Source organism: Callorhinchus milii, unplaced genomic scaffold (assembly GCF_018977255.1).
Source record: "Callorhinchus milii isolate IMCB2004 unplaced genomic scaffold, IMCB_Cmil_1.0 Scaffold24, whole genome shotgun sequence".
NCBI lineage: Eukaryota > Metazoa > Chordata > Chondrichthyes > Chimaeriformes > Callorhinchidae > Callorhinchus > Callorhinchus milii.
In genome coordinates this window covers 1,898,842-1,912,856 of record NW_024704765.1, presented here as the reverse complement: position 1 = coordinate 1,912,856, position 14,015 = coordinate 1,898,842, and the positions used below count along the sequence as shown (strand labels likewise).

General features: G+C 41.2%; 1 protein-coding gene across 1 annotated transcript in view; it reads right to left on the bottom strand.

Moving 5' to 3' along the window:
• The window catches only part of mtor (mechanistic target of rapamycin kinase), a 178,275-nt gene that overhangs the window by 48,194 nt on the left and 116,066 nt on the right, over nucleotides 1–14,015 (bottom strand). The window contains exons 30-31 of the mRNA XM_007897779.2: nucleotides 7,307–7,446; nucleotides 1,194–1,294 (exon numbers count right to left, since the gene is read on the bottom strand). Coding sequence (XP_007895970.1) covers nucleotides 1,194–1,294; nucleotides 7,307–7,446 — 241 coding nt within the window. The remainder of the gene's footprint in view (nucleotides 1–1,193; nucleotides 1,295–7,306; nucleotides 7,447–14,015) is intronic.

Here is a 14,015-nt window from a genome sequence, read left to right as displayed (position 1 = left end):
CAAGTGTCCTGGCCAACAGTCCCCCAAATTAAAAAAAAGTGATTCAATCGTTGCTGTTCGTTGGATTGGCTGCCACAAAATACACAGTCACAACACTTCATAGTATATCCTGTGAAGCACTTAGAGACATCTTCTTGATGTGAAAAGGCATTATGTCAAATGCAAGGATTATTATTTCTCTAAACTTGTTGATAATAATAATCCTTGCATTTGAAACAGCGCCTTATCACGTTTTCGAGTCATCTCAAAGCGCTTCACAGAATATATTGTAAAGTGAATTCATTGTATATTTTGTGAGCGAAACTGTTACAGAAGAGATGAATTAGACGTGGGAGTGATGATCTTCTGGAGACAAACTCAGTGGCTAATCTATGTCAGCAATGTTCAACAAAGAGCAGTCAATGAGTTAGAATTTGGGGCCGAATTGAAACTTTCTATTGTGTCGATGAAATGAATGAACACTGGGGACCATAGACTTCAGAAGCGTTCTTTGTGTTAAAGTGAAACTCTTTGGAATTTAGTTTCTCTTTAAAAGAACAAATTATTCAAAACCCTGAAGCCTCGCAACGAATCAAGAACAAGTTTCTTTTGAAACGCCATGAAGCGCTCTTTACTCAAAACAAACCAAGTCTACGGTGTTTATTTTTCAAGGATATGAAAGCCCTCTACGCTCTCTATGGGCCCCCATGTCTTCCTGAGGCCAGCTACTGACTGACATGCCAACAGGACAGCTTTGATTCCAGGTTTCTCTCACTGCCGATGCATGATATCTGCAAGGATCGTTTTCCCTTTGATTTCTGTGTTCCTCCCCACTCCCCCCCGTGTCGTTAGCCCAGAGGAACGCGGCTGAAATCCAAGGCCTAAAATTCCACCTAACCTTAGCCCGTGTCACCAAAATTTAAGAACTGGAGAAAACGAAATTTGAAAGCCGATTTTCTGCCGGTTATTAAAAAGAGACTGGCTTCAAAATTGTGATTGGATTTAGCACACAACAATGTTTCAAAGGCTGAGACTAGGTGGAATTTCAGGCCTCAGGTGTCCAGTCGTGGTGGGAGGCAATCAAACCAGACTCCCAATACGATACTTGGGATCCACAGAGCGCTTAAATCAACAACAGCGACTTTCACGCTGGGCAGGTCCCGGAATACTTAAACAAGAAACACAGGTCCCAATGTTTGATGTTTGTCACATACCCAGTCCCCATGCTGCTGCTGCAGCCATTCTGGCCATCTTTGCTTGTGTGTCCTCACAAACCACCGTCCATTTCTCACAGCACTGCTGATGGAGCTGGCCCCTGCAATTCAGCAACAAAACGGGGTTAATGAAGGAGATCCTCGCAGCACTGTTGGGCAGGAGGACCCCTTATTTAAAGACTTATATTAGTTTACAGTTTATTTTTTTCGCTTACATGGATAAGAGAATTAGCACAGCGGTACTAATGGCTTAGAATCTCGCATGACTCAAGATCAGAAGTTCTCTTCACAGGAGAGCTTGGGATGAAGAAGGCTCTTCAGTCCATTTGATCTCATTCTTCCTGAATAATCCATCCACCATTCTCCCCTCACCCATCAAGCTAAGTCTTGAATGAGTCCAATGTCCTGGCAAATGCATTTGAAATAGCACCTTATGTTGTTGAGACATCTCAAAGCACTTCACAGGATACACCGTAAATACTGGAGGGCTTGCGTATTTTGTGGACATAATGACCAATGAAAAAATTAACACCCTCCTTCATCCTCCCTCATGGGTTAATCTCACAAAACAGCAGTGTCCCACAAACACTCGTAGATTGAGTGACCAATTTTTTTTTGAAGAGATAATTAGCCACAGAAAGCGACCCACCAAATCGACTAATAACCGTGTTCCTACTTACTGCTAGGTAAACAAAGGCGTGTCAGAATCTACGTTCAAAGTCCTGACGTGGGGCTTGAACCCACAAACTTCTGACTCGGAGAGAGTCTTACCAACTGATCCAAGCTGACACCTGCAACGCCAGGCATCCTATATTTGGGTTACCACAGGGCTTTTACTTGCTGCTCTGTTCGGTTTCCCTTACACCACAGCGCACGTAAGCCTGCTCATGACCTGCTCATGAGCAATGGCCCTTAGTGAGGGCTAATTTCTACAAGGCTCAGAAGCTGGCTTGCCTTCACTTGGTTTACTGCAGCAAAGCACTTTCAAATATGCTGTTGCCTTAGAAGCAATGATAACTGGATGTAAACCTGAGATTTGGCAATTCACATTGGCGAGAGTGACTGATTGATACAGGAAATGACCAGCGATGAAGCAATGAGCACACGCCTGAGGTTAGACTGGATTATTGTAGCATTTCCAAGATAAACTCTTTTAAGCTATTTTAACCAAAAGTATTTTAATCATTGTGTCCCTGCAGTTACACTCACTCTGAATACAGAATGTTCTGATGACTATTGAGCTTCAAAGCATTGATAAACACTCGCATGCCAAATCGCAAAAATAATGAGTCATCAACTTGGTCAAAACAGTATTACTGGTAAAAGTGTAATTTCTTGTATGCTTTGGATTGAGTCAGTAACTTACGTCTCATCCAAAAAAAAATAAGAATAATCATTTGGTCACTTTAAGGGAAAACTTAACCAAAACTATTTTTAAAAAAGTAGAGTTTTTTGTTCCTCCTGGAAATGTATCCTGGCTTGTATTTTCCCCCGTCATCTAAACTAGCTATGAAAAATCTCATTCTAATCATTTCATTACTGTATATAGGACGCTGTTGGCCCAGGATAAGCTGCTGGGTTAAGACTCCATGATTATACTCGCTTCATTTTAATGAATCGCATTCTATAAAGTGCTTAAAGATCTTTCTTTTCTCTGCATGCATACTAATTATTGTCGTCGCCAATGGTAAAAATACCAGTAACAGAGATTCATGTTAATTGTATTCATTGCTAATGGAACATGATATTAATTTTTGCATTTAATAGTCCTGATGTGCATAAAGTTGTTCTTCCTTTCTTATCTCAATAGGATTTTTTTCTAATTACTAAAATAGTTTTTCATTAGGTTTCATTGAATCTGTAAAACAGGCAATTTGCACAATGCTCTTGTGGTGCTGTTTCATTTCTTTACTTTGGTCTCAGTGCATTATGTGGTGTCTCTCAGTGATTTATGTTTATGTAACACTTGATCAAAGCCAGTGTTCACTTGGACTCAAAACTATTCTGACATGACATGTACAAAGCCTTGCACACCATCACTTAATTCAACAGTCATTATTAAAGCAGAAACACTGTGTCAGCCTAGCTTATTCGGCAGCAGTCTTGCTAACCAACTGAGCCATTGTGGGTTAAAGACCCACATTGTGACATTGAGCTCACAGTCTAAGCTGACACTGCAGCACAGTGCTGGGGAGTGCATTGTCTTTTGAGTGAAGGATTGTCTGAGATCCCGTGACAAAAGAGAAGAAAGTTTCTCCTAGTGTCCGGGCCAATTATCGCCCAAATTAAAAGAAACGAGCATTCCCTTTGTGGGCTGTTTGTGTGGCATTGCTCTGTGCAAATTGGCTGCTATGTTTGTCGATAAAATACACAGCTTCTACACTTCACAATAAATCCTGTGAAGCACTCAATGACTCGGGACACTATCCCGTGTGAAGGGCGCTATATTAACAGTTGTTGTTATTTTTGTTGTTCTGTTCCCCCCCTTTTCACTTTACTTCTTCCTTCCTTTCTCCCCACCCTTGCACTCTCCATTAGCTAATATTGATTGCTCGCCCACCAGCATCTGTCATCACACGGGCAGCAAAATAACTAAGCAAGAATTAAAATGCTTTACAGATCCTAAACTTAAAAGAGAATCTTTAAAAAAAAGGAAACAAGAAACGACTGGATAGCATTTGATCTCAGGGCATCTCTGATACCTGAACTGCTGTGAAATTCCACATGTTCATGTTATATTATTTGACATCTCTAGAATCACACTAGGTGCCCAAGACTCTATTAAACAGAAAATAGTTCAGTAGAAAAATTGGCAGCTCTTCATCCAGACTCTATAAACCGTTATATTTCAGGACGTAAAACGGAAATTTGGGAAACTCTGAGCCCGTACTCAGAACACTGCAATGTTTTAATAAGTTATGGGGTGACAACTGTATTATGGCAGCTTTGAAATGCTACTGATGTAGGAAATGGAACACAGTCTCTCAAAATATACTGAGGCGTACTGTTCCCCCTGTGAGCTGACCTACAGCGGCAGCATTTAAAATAAAGTCTAAAACCTACATTTGAAATGTATTAATGTACAGCCTATCAATCACTCAAAATGGGCATGTTGTGGACACAGTGTGGCTTTGTATGGGTCTGTATAGGACAATATTAACTTGTTGCATAAGACCTCATCAAAATACAACTTGGTGACTTTTGAGTGACATTTTAATCTTGACAGGCGACAGACCACTCAAAAGGCTCATTATTGGGCTTTTTGCCAGTTTGTTACATAAAGGCCACAAGTATCCTTCAGTATTAATAGTTACTGTGCGTCTTTGTAAACAACATGCCTTTAAGTTAATCATAGACCCGTTGAACACATTTCTGATGCCTATACCTTTCCCTGAGCGCTGTGCAAATACACAAGAATTGGGACGAGGATTTGCAGCACAACAAATAATAATAATAAACCTTGCATTTGATCTAGCCCCTTATCAAATCTTCGAGACATCTCAAAGCACTTCACAGGATAAACTGTAAAGCAAATTGACAGTATATTTTGTGGGCGAAACACGGCAGCCAATTGCACACAGCAGTGTCACAAATAGTTGTGAACTGAGTGACCAAATTATTATTATTAAAAAAAATTTGGAGGGATTATTAACCCCGGAAAAGCGATCTACCAATCGACTAACCAGGTAAACAGAGGCGTGCGGATTAAAGAACTTGTCCAACATTTCGCCCTGCCCAGGAATCGAAACCAGGTCCTCTACCTTGCGAGGCGAGTGCTCTAACCTATAAGCTACAAAATTACCTGCTCTTTACAGTCCTCCATATATAATTTTAATAACTTTTCTAAAGGAAAACGCACTAAAAAAGCAGAAAAGTTTCAGTCTGATCTGCTCACCAGCCTTGAGGTTCCGAATGGACATTCGGGCTACTCATCCCTGCTTTGCCTCTGTCGTGAAGCACTAACAAGATAACAATGGTCAAACATTCCAGATATAGCTTGGTTCACTCAGATTTCCCTTTTTTTCTTTTAGAAAAAAAAGTTAGGTTGTTGAAATCCGACTTTCGTGTGAAGAATAAGCTTCACAATGTGCGTGCCACCATGTCATTGAGAGGCAAAGCGTAAACACTGGCTTTCTGCCAGAAAGAAATGTAGAGCGACATCTCTGTAACTGGATGCTGTCATACACCCGTCTCAGTCAAGTAGAACCCATATTTTAGCGCACATCTGAGTACGCTTCCATTAACTCTTGGTTACGAATGAACTAGGACAAGATTTACTTCTGCAACATCATTGGAACCGAGCATTTAGCTCGGCCCTCTCATACCATGTGGAGTCCTGTAGCTCAGTGGTTAGAACACTCGCCTCGCAAGCGAGAGACCTGGGTTTGATTCCTGGCAGGACAAAACCTTGCGCAAGTTTCGTTACTCCACACGACTGATAATAATCCCTCAAGAAACAAAAAAAACAATAAATTGTTCATCAATTCCCCATTGTCTGTGGGACCCTGCTGTGCCCAATTGGCTGCCAGGTTTTACCTAAAAATGTACAGTCAATACATTTTACAGTATATTCTGTGAAGTTCTTTGAGACGTCTAGAAGCTGTGAAAATCCCTATATCAAATGCAAGGATTATTATTATATTCCATGTCCTGCTTGGTGAAAACAATTCTTCCAACCATTCTCCTATCTTTTCATTCCCACTTGAACCAAATGAACTGGTTGACTCAAATGTACATCATCAACCTTAAAAAAAAATTCTCATTAAAAACAATCCTGTGAACTTTGCAGAAGAACACTGATTAGACGTTTCCATAATTCTGCTATTTTACTGTCAAATTGCACTAATAATGTTCACACATTTACGTCCAATTTGTTATGAGGTGTAGTAGTTTGCTGTCACAGTTGGGCAATGTAATGCTTGCATTTATATCAACAGTCAAATGCACAATTGTGGACTTAATTAACCTGTTAACCCTCATCCTGCTGAATAAATAGGAGCTCCATACAGCCATGTTGCCTCTGACCAGTGCTTTAATAAAGAGTTAATAGCTGCCTCTGGGATCTCAGCCAGTTCAAACAAAACCTTCCAGGATTTGATTACTGAAGTCCCCAAAGGGTCAACTCCCTTGATGCCTGCTATCAAGGACAGCTGCGATTTCAGGACCTTTAGACACTGCAAACTGATCAATGACGCTATTATGCACCCCTTCAAAGAGCCGGAAACCAAAAATATATGAGCTGTCTTAAGTGATATGTAAATAAACAGACACATGGGTTATACAAAGGAGTTAGTCTATTAGAAGTCATGTGAAACCACTTGAGTGTTGAGTTTAGACAATCTGACCTGTCGCCATGTATTTTACCTGCTTTCAGCTCAGAGGAGACAAATTAGCAGAAATACTCATCTGGGAACCGCAGTACACAGCCTTCCAGAACCTGTATTCAACTCAAAAACGAAGAACAATACGCAGGCCTCTGCCCACACTTCTCCGATGGTAAGCTAATGGCCGGGCAGGCAAGGTCTCTGCAATATGCTTACTTACGTTTAAAAACTTGAATTTTTAGAGCTTTACCTACCATGACAAAACATCTCAATGGTTTTTCTTTATATAACACTGTCAGACTCCAAAGTTGCTAATCTTATGGAGTGCAAAGGTAACAGGGTAACATGTGAATTTCATATGATATTATTACATTATTAACCCCTTGTTCTCAAGGATAAAGTCAGAGAAGCTGGTTACTGATGTTCATCGATTCTCAGCCTTCCCTTTTCAAGCAGTTTGCTTATTTAATGACCCGATATCCTTTGCAGAAGCATAAAGGAAACAATTTGCAGTGTAATGGGGAAAGAGCGGGGGAAAGAGTGGCACTGATTGGGTAACTCTTCCAAAGAGTCGGCAAAGGCCCGATGGGCCGAATGGCCTCCTTCTGTGCTGTTACAATCTCTGATTCTACGATCCTAAGATACTGGCAGTCCACGCAATGGGTGAATTGGAGATGCTAAAAGCTACAGACTTCCCCATTGAGAACAGTGTATGGGAAGCCCGTTCAACATCCTAAATCATATGGCCCACAGAGGTGACTCAACACCTCCAGCCCACTTCTCGCTCACCATTCTCCGAGGGCTTCCAAGCAGCGCATCCGTCCGAGCACCAGCTCAGGGTCGTCCTTGTTCATGTCCATCTTCTTGTCATAAGCTACTAAAGCATCTTCCCATTCGTGAAGCTTCTCATACCACGTTGCTTGGATCTCCTGGAAACCAATGGCCCAAAATGACAAATTTAAAGAGGTTTATACTGCAGCACATATTCCCATCTAACTCTCCTCGCTGCCCTCCTTAGCTCCAACCTTCAAAATCCCAGTTACATTCTCACCCACCCCAAGCTCCTCACACCCATTGTATATTGAGTTTATGGGTGAGCAAATGTATTTTAAAAAACATTGCAAGCTTCAAAGAAGACCTTTTAGCACCCTCACACCTGAGTCAGAATAACCCCACTGGCAGTCCAGTGCTGAGGGAGTGCTATATTGTCAGAGGTGCCATCCTTCGGACGAGATGTAAAGCCCAGGTCCCGTCTGCCTGTTCAAGATCACTATTCAAAAAGTGTCTTGACCAAAAATGTCACACATAAAATTGCTCAATTTCAGAGCAAGGTCATTCAGTTCATGGCTGTTCGGGACATTGCTGTCATGTTAGCCTACAAATATTTGGGAAGGACAAGTTTGCAGGGCTATGGGAAGAGAGCAAGTGAGTGGGATTTATTTGGATAAATTCTTTTAAAAGAACTGGCATAGATAGGATAGGCCGAATGGCCCCCTCCTGTGCTGTATAATTCTAGATTCTATGAAACACACACATTTCACATTAAATGGTGTGAAGTGCTTTGAGATGTTTTGACGCTATATGAAATGCATGGATTATTATTACCATCTTCTATTTCTCCCACCAGTTTTAATGATTGTAACGTTCGCATATTAATGAAGCTAAAGTGCAATAGTGTGCTGGAGAGCATATAGAGATTTACAACACAGAAGGAGGCCATTTGGCCCTTCATGCCTACGTCAGCTCTTTGAAAGAGTTACCATATTATTCCTAAAGACACCCAAAAACAAAGAAGATATGAACACAATAAAATAAAACCAGGGGTTATGTTATCTGCTAGACTGGCACTATTCTCATCTGATGTCCCAATTCTCTGGAACTCCATCCTGGAGTCCCCCTAATTCGCCCCATCCCTAACCGCTCTCAAAATCCATCTGAAGACCTTCGATTTTGACAGCACTTTCGGACATCTTCCTCCCACCCCCAAACCAGGGCTGTCGGGCACTTGCGATGTAAAAGGCACTGTGTAAATGTAAATTTGTATGGTATAGATGTACACTTTCTAGTAGGAAGTCTCTGGATAGGAATGGAGAGCAGAAATCCTGCCTGACTTTCTTCCTATCGCAGTGGGTAGCGAGAATAATTAGAGCCCTAACTGTTGCCCCATGATGGAATCTGTGACCTTCCAGTTTGTATGGTATAGGGTGGCTGTGTCTCTACTCTGCACAATGAACCATCAGGAGGGGGTGGGGGGCATTCATCTCAGAGCTGCTGTACATTTGAATAAATGTTGTGAGCACAGAAATAAAATGCAGTTTAATGCTGTACCCTTTCTAATAAAAGCTAGCTATTAGATTCTTCAATGTTACTGAGACTCAAAACATTTACAAGTGATATCTGTGGCAACTAAAGCCACATGCGCGCACACACAAGCACTTAATTTCTGGAAAATCTTTTACAAAATATGAAAGATTACTCTTCGACCCGTTTTTAACACACTGCCTTGGTTCTCACCATAAAACAGAGTTCTCAATTTCTCTACAATATATAATTTACTCTCACTAATCCCAAAGGGTACATGAGGGATATGAAGTATATTGCCCTGAAAACAAACAATGCTAGAGGCACAAGCAGGATTGAGGGGCTCTCTCTTTGACAAACAAACTGGGAAGGAATGTGATATAATTTCTCATATCAACTTGCTATCCCACAGCCCTCTCTTAATCTTGCAGTTTAAGCTCCTGTGCAGGAAGTGCTAACGCAGACACCGCTCATTCTCACTGAGAGCAGATGAAAGTGAAGCAAGTCAAAGTCAGAATTCCCAATTCACAAACTAAACAGCAAAAACATTCAGATGTTTTGACACATCTTTCGGCTTTGTTTGAATAAAGATAATTTATCTCAAGTGCCTCCTTCTGTGACAACACGGGCTGAATTTTATGTCTTTCCCAGCAACAGGGGCCAGTGCCTCTTTGGAAGGTTTTCACAATGATATCATGATGTAAATACAATGATGTAATGCACAGAAAGCAATCTCCCAATCCCTTCAAAACAGAACATTACACTGAGCACTCCCCATAGACTCTTAGTTCACAGGTACACAATGTCACGGAATAGCTCACTTCAAATTTATATGCTTAGACTACCATAATGACCACCAAAGTAAAAAATAAGCAGTTAATCCTTGCGTTTGCCAAAGCATCTATGATACCGAAACATCTTGAAGTATTTCACAGCTAATTGCTCTTAACTGACTGTAGGCAAACTTGTCTACCGTGTTTCGCCACAAAATACACAGTCAATCTACTTTACAATATATTCTGTGAAGCGCTTTGAGATGTCTCAGCGACGTGTTAAGGCGCTATATCAAATGCAAGAATTTATTAAACTTGGCTATTGAACTATTTTTATATTTTACACAAATTATTAATTTAATCCTCGCAATTGATATAGCACCTTAACAGGTCATTGAGATGTCTCAAAGTGTTTCACAGAATATTGCAATATTTTCAGGAGTCCTTAGCTCAGTGGTTAGAGCACTCACTTTGCAAGTGAGAGATCCTAGTTCAATTCCAGGCAGGGCGAAACCTTGGGCAAGTTTCCTTACTCCACACACCTAATAATAATCCCTCCAAAAAAAACCAATAATAAATAGGTCATTTTGAATCCATGACTGTTTGTAGGACATTGCTGTGCGCAATTGGCTGCCGTGTTTGCCCAAAAATATACAGTCAATTCACTTTACAGTATATTCTGTGAAGCGCTTTGGGACATCTAGAAGACGTGAAATGCGCTATATCAAATGCAAGGCTTATTATTATATTCTGTCAAGTAAATTGACTGTGTATTGCGTAGGCGAAATACTAAACACTAAATCGCAGTGGAACCCACAAATAGGGAAAATAGCTTGTGATCTAATTTTGCTGCCAATTTCACTGAAGTGGAGTAAATAACCAGATTCACTACAATAAGATTTGGTTACAATCACAAACAACATATCAATGAGAACAGGGTGCTGTGAGGCTGACAGGGGGGGTGGAGAGGAGAAAGAGGACTAGAACACGAGCAGAATAGCTAAATTATAGTTCATGCAAAGGAACACCAAAACATTCAATACTGGAGGAATAAAGATACTTAAACGTTGATCGCAAAGGTAATTAAAGGGGAAGTTTGTTTATAGTAATGATGGTTGGAATGTTAAATTATCTGGTACAAGCCATAGCTTGCTGAAGTCTATCAATTATTTTTAAAAAGAGAATCAGATAGATGCTTAAGAGGGATGCTGAAGGGAATAAGGTGTAACCCGGACAGTGGAATTATACTACATGGCTCATATTGACAAAAATGCTTGACGAGCCGAATGGTTTGTTTCTGTAATGTTTCAGGATTCTACGATAGACCTTTGCATTACTTTACAGGAGTAGCCAGTTAATAGCTATCTCTCAAAGCGTAAGCACAGCTGCCACTGGACGTCACGCCATCTCCTCATTCAAGCTGATCTTGTGGTGAATTTAAGGAATGTCTAACTCCGAGCCAGTAACGGGTGACCTTCCAGGGAAAAGGAAAACAATCAGTGATGGGGTCAAACTTACTTAAAGTTTGGTTTCATTGTTGGATGTCATAGCTCCGTTTGAATGTGATGACAGAACATGAGAAAAGATAATTCCCACCACATTCATTTCGCCTCACTCAGGTTACTAGTTTACCTAAATGTTCCAACAATATTGCAAAAGAAATGGAGAAGGGCATGGGTTACGAAGTTTGGAGTTATGAAGTACGCAGTGAGAGTATCCTATGAAACAAATCAGTTTCCCTTTATTAACTAAGCCAACAGAGCCTGGCTCAGTTAGGAACTCTCGTTCCTGAGTTAGAAGGTTGAACAGATTGTCAAACGCATAATAATAATCCTTGCATTTGATATAGCGCTTTTCACGTCGGGAGGGCATCCCAAAGCGCTTCACAGAATATACTGTAAAGTGAATTGACTGTATATTTGTGGGCGAACGCGGCAGCCAATTGCGCACAGCAGCGTCCCACAAACAGTCGTAGATTGAAAATGACCAATTTAATTATTGTTTTTGGNTTTTGGAGGGATTATTATTAGGCTCTGTGTGGAGTAAGGAAACTTGCCCAAGGTTTCGCCCTCTGCCTGGAATTGAACTCAGGTCTCTCACTTGCAAAGCGAGTGCTCTAACCACTGAGCTACAGGACTCTATGTCAGGATTTGAGCTCCTTGTCAATGCTTCAGTGCAGTATTGAGGGTTTTCTACATTGATGAAGATGCCAGGTAAACTGAGGTTTCATTTGCTTGTTTGGGTGGACATTGAAGATCCCATGGCACTACTTAAAAACAGGAGGGAGTTCTCCTACAATCCTCCAGAAAGATAAAATCAGTCATTTACTTCATGGCCATTTGTGGGAAATTGCTGTGAGCAAATTGGCTGCTGTGTTTGCCAACAAAATTCAGTCACTACACTTTGCAGTAAATCCTTTGAGACATTACAAGATGCTATATCTAAGCAAGGTTTATTATTGGTGCAGTATGTGTGTTCAGAATGATCATCAGATCTCTATTTCTTTCTTCCTCCTCTTTCTAAAACTCTATCAAGTTCTTATTGAAACAAGCTGGTTTTGATTGAAACATTGATTTAGGTTCCCCTGCACAAAAAGGGACAGAAGGACAAACCTGGGAACTACAGGCCAGTCAGCCCAACATCAAAGTGGGGAAACTCCTAGATACTATAATCCGGGACAGAATAAATCTTCACTTAGAAGAATATGGGTTAATTAGGGACAGCCGACATGGATTTGTTAAAGGCAGATCTTGTCTAACAAATCTATTAGAATTTTTCAATGAGGTAACGGAGAGGGTGGATAAAGGTAATGCAGTTGATGTAGTTTATATGGACTTTCAAAAGGCATTTGACAAAGTGCCACATGAAAGATTTGTAAGAAAGATAGAAGCTCATGGTATAAAAGGGACAGTGGCAGCAGATCCAGAACTGACTGGGAGACAGAAAGCAGAGAGTTGTGGTGAACGGCTGCTTTTCTGACTGGAGGGAAGTTTATGGTGGTGTCCCCCAGGGATCGGTATTAGGACAACTGCTCTTCTTAAAATACATAAATGTTCTGGACTTGGGTATAGCAAGTGCCATTTCCAAGTTTGCGGACAACACAAAGTTAGGGAGGAGGTAAACAGTGAGAAGGATAGTAGCCAACTGCAGGAAGACATAGACACAATGGTGAAATGGATAGACACATGGCAGATGAATTTCAATGTGGAGACATGTGAGGTAGAAAGAATGAGGGGAGGCAATATAGGCCGGTAATACAATCTTAAGGGGGGTGAAAGAACAGAGAGACCTGGGGGTGCAGGTAAATGAATCCTTGAAGGTGGCAGGACAGGTAGATACAGCTGTAAAAAGGGCATATGGGATAATAATAATAATCTTTACATTTGATATAGCGCTTTTCACATCTTCTAGATGTGAAAAGCGCTATATCGAATATTGCGCTTCACACAATATATTGTGAAGTAAATTGACTGTATATTTGTGGGCAAACGTGGCAGCCAATTGCGCACAGCAATGTCCCACAAACAGTCGTGGATTGAAATTGACCAATTTATTATTGTTTTTGGTTTTGGAGGGATTATTATTAGGCTCTGTGTGGAGTAAGGAAACTTGCCCAAGGTTTCGCCCTCTGCCTGGAATTGAACTCAGGTCTCTCACTTACAAAGTGAGTGCTCTAACCGCTGAGCTACAGGACTCCTCGTATACTAGGGATACGAGGCTTTATAAATAGGGGCATAGAGTACAAGAGTCAGGAGGTTATGATTAACCGATATAAAACACTGGTTAGGCCTCAGTTAGAATACTGCGCCCAGTTCTGGGCACTGCACTATAGGAAGGATGTTAAGGCATTGGAAAGGGTACAGAGGAGATACGAGGATGGGAACCAGGAATTTGGGACCGTGATTATGAGGAAAGGCTGGAGAGGCCGGGATTATTCTCATTGGAGCAGAGAAGGTTACGAGGACCTAATAGAGGTCTTCAAAATCATGAGGGGATTTGATAGGTTAGAAAGGGAAAAACTGTTTCCACTGATGGGTGTGTCGGTGACTCGAGGTCACAGATTCAAAATAGTCTCTAAAAGAAGCCGAGGGGAGGGGAGAAGACACTTTTTCACGCAGCGAGTTGTTCGAATCTGGAACGATTGCCTGAAAGGGCAGTGGAGGACGATTCAATAACTACTTTTAAAAACGCAGTGGACGGGTATTTGAGGAGGATGGGTTTGCGGGTTATGGGGAAAGGGCCGGGGAGTGGGACTGACATTACATTGCCCTTTTTAAAGAGCCGCACAGATTTGTTGGGCTGAATGGCCTCTTTTTGTGCTGTACGATTCTATGATAGGTTCTGTTTGTCTTGTGATTCAGATGGATATTCAAGGACCACCTCTATTTTTCCCTCTCTCCTGTCACCGAAAAGTCATCGACCTG